Here is a 6318-nt window from a genome sequence, read left to right on the forward strand (position 1 = left end):
GCTCAGGTCAGGGATGGGCTGGTTTTCATGGGCAGAGGGACGTCCTATTTGCATGTCCTCTGCTATAAAGCAGCTCTGGGGGGAAGTCTATAGATTGGGCTGCCAGAGCAGAGTTGACTATGCTGGAGGAGTTTGGTGACAATGGTCACCTTGGAGACATCATGACACACTAACCACACACTGTGGTTCACACTGTGCCTGCAGGTTCATAGGAGCCTGAGGCAGAGTGTGAGGACATTGAGAGCTGTCTGGGGTGCAGAGGGACACACATGTCCTCTCACTCTGCCATTGTGCCTGGTGATCGTTCTGTCAGCATTGCTGATCACACACAAAACACAAAGTGCAACACGCCTGTGACCTCCTTGTGCACACGCAAGAGTGAAAACAATGGTGAATGTGTTTCCACACTGGCAGCGTCTCCTGTGGTATGAGCTCCATGCCTGGTCTGGGCCTGCACAGCCAAGGAGGGCCCACAGTTCCTGGTGTGTTTCAGGAGAATGGAGCTCATCTGTGAGCTCACAGAGCCTCCTTCCTGAGCCGAGATCAGGTGTGGCTTTGCCGCACTTTACTTCATTCTGACCACCAACCAAGATGGCCAGGGTTCAGGCAGATGCTTGATAGTGGACTCTGGTGTATTATTTGTCACTGTCAATCTTTGTTGTTTGTTTTTGTCAGTCATATGTATTGTACATTTGTGACAATTTCATATATATTGTATATTGTCATAACTTCAGTGAGTCACTACATGTAACATACACTGCTCATAGGTAAACATTGGTTTGGTAACTGTTGATAAATTATTTTCATGTTCTTCACATTGTTTTATCAATCGTTTGATTCCTTATTTCATGCAATTTTGTACCCAACTTCCAACCTCCGTCTATGTCCTCCCTCCATCCTTCCTCATTCTCTAGTAACCAACACTTCCTTTTCTGTTCTGTGCAGTCTATTTCTTCTAGACATATTGTGATTCTGGGGATTCTATGGTTGGTTTATTTCCTTTAAGCTAACTTCCTTTAGAGGTATGACTAATGACAGTCTTTCTTCCATTCTGTGGGTTAGTTCTATTCCATTGTCCACACCTTTCCCATTTCCTTTATCTGTTCTTCTCTTGTTGAACCTTTACTTTAATCTCAGGCCCTTCCTCAAATTAAATGTGTAAAAAGTACCCACAAAACAACATAAAACTTTGGAGTTTGCATTCTGAGCAGAACTCCTCCTCACTCTCTACCAGAAGACCAGCATTTATATTTTCCATGTTTGTGATAACAGTCATGCTGACTTAGGTGAGCTGATATTTCACTGTGGGATTGATTTGCATTTCATTGATATAAGCATATTATCTTGTACATCAATATTTGTCTTTTTTGTTGTCGGTCATGGGGCTTAGACTCTGGGCTTGGGCGCTGTCCCTGTGCTCTTCAACTCAAGGCAAGAACTCTACTGCTTGGGCCCCTGTTGCACTTCTGGTTTTCTAATGGTTTATTGTAGATCAGAGTCTCACAGATTTTCCTGCCTGAGCTTGCTTTGAACCACAATCCTCAGATATCAGCCTCCTGAGTAGCTAGGATTAAAGATGAGAGCCACCAGCACCCAGATTATTTATCTTTTTAGAGAACTCTCAATGCAGGTCTTCTTATCACTATTTCACTGGATTCTAGATTTGTCTTTTGTTGTTTCCTTGAGACATTTGTTTGGATGATACACCATGGATAGTAAATCATTTTAGAGACATTATCACTACTATCCTTATAATGAATCTTTACTCATTGCATTATTTCATGTTGCTGAAGAGGTGTTTCCCAGCAATCTCTTTGTGCCTTTAGATCTTTATTTCACGCTGTTGCTGTCATATGGAGTACGAGTGCAGTCACAGGAATGAGCGTGTAGTCTACATTTTAACGTCAGCCTCTGGCAGCACCAAGTTCACTTCTCTCCCTTCCCTGTGTGTCACTGGTGGACATGGATTAAGGGAGTGCAGGTTTTCCCCTCTCATGCATTCAGTGATCGGTTCTGACCTGCTGTGTGTGCAGAGGAGGAACTCACCTTCCTCTGCCCCAGGCTGAGGTGAAAACCCAAGAGCCTGTCCTTTCTAGGCTCTCCCAAGTCATTTCACAGTTTGCTGAGAGGCTTCTCTGGTCTCTCTGTAATGTCACCAACCCTTTCCTCCCTCTGTATGAACCTGTGTGGGATTATCAGACACGACATCCACACTGAACGTTGGTCAGATCTCGGTCTTTGCCTTGTACCATGTGGATTGTGGCGTTGGCAAGAATGTTGCCACCACGGAATCTGACCTGAGCTTAGAAGGGTCCTCTGCTCCCACAGACTCATCAGTGATGGAAATGACAGTCTTTCCCCTTTCCCTGTGTAAGTGCATGTGTAGATTATCAGACATGACATCCACATCCAGTGTTGGTCCCGTCTCTGCCTTGTGTGGCTTTACAGACCATCTGTGCTGCAGGAGAGGTTCTGTGGCTGTTGCACCATGGAACTCTGTCCTGAGATCAGTTGCTGACTGTTATGGCTGCGGTACAGAGCTCATCCCCCGTGCTGAGTTGTTCAGCACTGGTCTTTCTTGGGTCTGGTGCGGTGCTCTGTGGCTGACTGACACCACACTCTTCTCAGGTTTAGAGGACAGAGTTCAGAGACCTGGTAATTCACTGTCCCTGGAGACTGATGTGCACATTTGCACAGGATGTTCTGGCCTTGCGGCTGTTATAAGCATACTAGCAGTTCCTCTTCAATGTCCTCTCCATGGCGCAGGGCCTTGGCCCGCTGACCCTGTGCACAGGTGCTGAGACCAGGCCTGGACACACGCTGCTGAGAGGCACGGGCGCTTCTGTGTGGCTGCCCGTGGAAGCAGCTCTCGCTGGGGCAGCGGTGTGGGAACAACACCCCTGGTTCCCCTCTGCCTCAGTTGGTGGACCCAGCCCGCAGGACGGCAGTTAGTGGAGAGAAGGTGCTGCCGCCGTCCTGAGCCACGGACTCCTCGTTCTCAGGTCTCAGGTCTCTCCCTGCAGCAGTAAAACCTGCTTAGAGCTTTGCCCCGCATTGAGGAGAGCATGGACAACCTTGCCTATATTAATGTTGCATGTAATATACGTATTTTACACACGAACACATGTGGAGCATCTGTAGTAATTTTGCCTCCTTGAAGCACTAAGATAACTTTTCCCTGTTCTGTAGAACGTGTGAGTGCACATCTCTGTAAAGATAAGAGGTTGGCTTGTAGCGGTGGCCACGCACAGCTGCAGTCACCGTCCCCACCCCACAGCCCAGGCTGCCGTGAGCCCCGTCAGCTGCTCCTGGGACCAGAGCCGGGCCCAGGGCGGTCAGCTGGGAACCACAGGAGACCAGGCCACTCCATGGGAGTGGAGCCCACAGCTGAGGTCTGTGACTGCACCCGTGTCACACCCAGTCTGTGACAGCCCCGCTGCCAGCTGTCCTTCTCTGGAGATCCTGCACAGACAGGAGACATCCTGGGAATAGACTGAGAATTCCCACCATCTGTTCCCAAAGCCCGGAACCATGCTGCCACCTAACTCCACACAGGAGGCTGAGCCTGCGCTTTACAGGACCTCGCCCACAATGTCCATTGTCCAGTGGACAGAGAAGGAGATGTGTGAGAATGAGTGTCACTGGGTGAGAAACTAAACTAGTTAAAAAGTCAGTTGGGTCAAATTCTGTCCTCCATGTGTCCAGCTCTTCAGGCCTGAAAGGCCGAGAGACCAGTGAGGCTCATGGTCAGTGACACGGTTCCAATCTGTTCACCAAGTGCATTCCAAGCTCTGTGCTGACCACAAAAACCCAGACACGTCTGCCGGGCTTCACTGGGGCTTCAGCAGAGACTCTACTTTCCTCAGGATGAGATTCTGCTGACCAAGTCAGTCACCTCCGTCAACACAAGGATGGTGTATGTTTCATTCATGGGACAAGGTTTGTTGTCATTTTAAATTCACAGCAGAATCCAGAACTCTCTGTATTCATGTTTATTGACCTGTGTGTACAAGGTACCACATTATAACTCTCCATACCTGCACATGGTGTCCCCTGACAAACGCAGCTCCTCCGGCCTCCACCTCCTCCCCTCCCTCCTTCAACAACCTCATCAGGTTCCATTTTCTATTTGTATTCATGCGTATCAAGTATTTGGACCCAACTTAATATCCACTTTCTGCCTCATTTGTTCTGTTCTTTTGAGTGGACACATCCTAAACTAGAATGATTGGGAGATGTCTGGGAGGAAGAAGAGGTTGGAGTATGTTCAAGATCAAGTAATATGAAAATATGTTGTGTCTGTGCATGAAGATGGTATAAGGCAGCTCACAAATGCTGTAGAAAAATAGAGGGATAAGGAGAATGTGGAAAGAATAACAGATGGGATTAATCCACCTACAGGGTAATACATGCCCTGTGAGCTCCTATGCTGAAACTCCTTTACATCATGATTAACCAGCGAGGAAAATGGAGGCAGGCACTGGCTGTGTTGTGGACATCACAGGAGAGATGGATCCTAAATCTAGACAGCAATCCTTAACCACCGTTGGACAGAGACGAACCGCCAACACTCAGGCAGCCGGCCTTTGACCCTGCCTGCTGCTCCTGAGGTCCTGTGCTTCCTGTGTGCTAAGCTCTCTGTTCGTGACTGTCCTGTGCTTCCTGTGCGCTGACCTCTCTGTTCCTGAGGTCCTGTGCTTCCTGTGCGCTGATCTCTCTGTGCTTGACTTTCCTGTGCTTCCTGTGTGCTGAGCTCTCTGCTCCTGACTGTCCTGTGCTTCCTGTGTTCTGCGCTCTCTTCTCCTGAGCACCCGTGCAGGAGGTTTGTGTCCGGGCTACCACTGAAGTTCCCTCACAGTGTCTCTGGTACAGTAATACACAGCCGTGTCCTCCACTTTCAGGCTGTTCATTTGCAGGTAAGTCATGCTTTTGGAATCATCTCTGGAGATAGTGAACCGGCCTTTCACAGATGCAGCATATTCTGTTGTGTGACCATTAGCTTTGTTTCTAATAAAACCGACCCACTCCAGCCCCTTTCCTGGAGCCTGGCGGACCCAGTCCATGTAGTAATCACTGAAGGTGAATCCAGAGGCTGCACAGGAGAGTCTCAGGGACCCCCCAGGCTGCACCAAGCCTCCCCCAGACTCCACCAGCTGCACCTCACACTGCACACCTGCAAACACAGAGAATCCAGGTCAGCAATGGTCACACACATCCACTGTTCCTCCCACTCATGTCCATTTGCACACTCAGTATCCCTTGCTCCCCATAAATCACCTTTCAACAGAGCAACAAGGAGAACCCAGCGCAGCCCCAGCTCCATGGTGGTGGTCTGTGCTCAGTCACTGGTGGAATCAGCTCACAGAGCTCAGGTCAGGGATGGGCTGGTTTTCATGGGCAGAGGGACGTCCTATTTGCATGTCCTCTGCTATAAAGCAGCTCTGGGGGGAAGTCTAGAGATTGGGCTCCCAGAGCAGAGGTGACTGTGCTGGAGGAGTTTGGTGACAATGGTCACCTTGGAGACATCATGACGCACTGACCACGTGCTGTGGTTCACACTGTACCTGCAGCTCCTTGGGAGCCTGAGGCAGAGTGTGAGAACACTGAGAGCTGTCTGGGGTGCAGAGGGACACACATGTCCTCTCACTCTGCCATTGTGCCTGGTGATCGTTCTGTCAGCATTTCTGATCACACAAAACACAAAGTACAGCACGCGTGTGACCTCCTTGTGCACACGCAAGAGTGTAAAACAATGGTGAATTGTTTCCACACTGGCAGCGTCTCCCGTGGTATGAGCTCCATGCCTGGTCTGGGCCTGCACAGCCAAGGAGGGCCCACAGTTCCTGGTGTGTTCCAGGAGAATGGTGCTCCTCTGTGAGCTCTGCAGAGCCTCCTTCCTGAGACGAGATCAGGTGTGGCTTTGCTGCACTTTACTTTATTCTGACCACAAACCAGGAAGGCCAGGATTCAGGCAGATGCTTGACAGTGGGCTCTGGTGTATCATTTGTCACAGTCTGGCTTTCTTGTTTGTTTTTCTGGTTCATATTTGCATTTCTGACTGTATCCCATGTATTGTATATTGTGATAACCTCAATGAGTCACTACATGTAACCTACAGTGCTCATAGGTAAACACTGATTTGGTAAATATCGATAAAGTATTTGTGTGTTCTTCAAATTGTTTTAAAAACCATGGGATTCCTTTTTGGCTTGCAATTTTTTTTTTGTTGAAATACCGTACAGGGTGGTTACAATTACATGGTCAAGATCATGAATACATTTCTTATCAAGCATTGTTGACACCTCCTTTGTTTCCACT

The 6318-nt window shown here is 48.7% G+C and overlaps 1 gene segment (V, D, J or C); it reads right to left on the minus strand.

The window, feature by feature from the left end:
* Positions 1 to 4835: 4835 nt before the first annotated feature.
* LOC106001602 lies at positions 4836 to 5382 on the minus strand. The segment is given in 2 exon segments: positions 4836 to 5173; positions 5278 to 5382. Coding segments are annotated over 2 exon segments (384 nt in total).
* Between the last annotated feature and the right edge of the window lie 936 nt (positions 5383 to 6318).

Source organism: Dipodomys ordii, unplaced genomic scaffold, assembly GCF_000151885.1.
Source record: "Dipodomys ordii isolate 6190 unplaced genomic scaffold, Dord_2.0 Scaffold330, whole genome shotgun sequence".
In the NCBI taxonomy this organism is placed as follows: Eukaryota; Metazoa; Chordata; class Mammalia; order Rodentia; family Heteromyidae; genus Dipodomys; species Dipodomys ordii.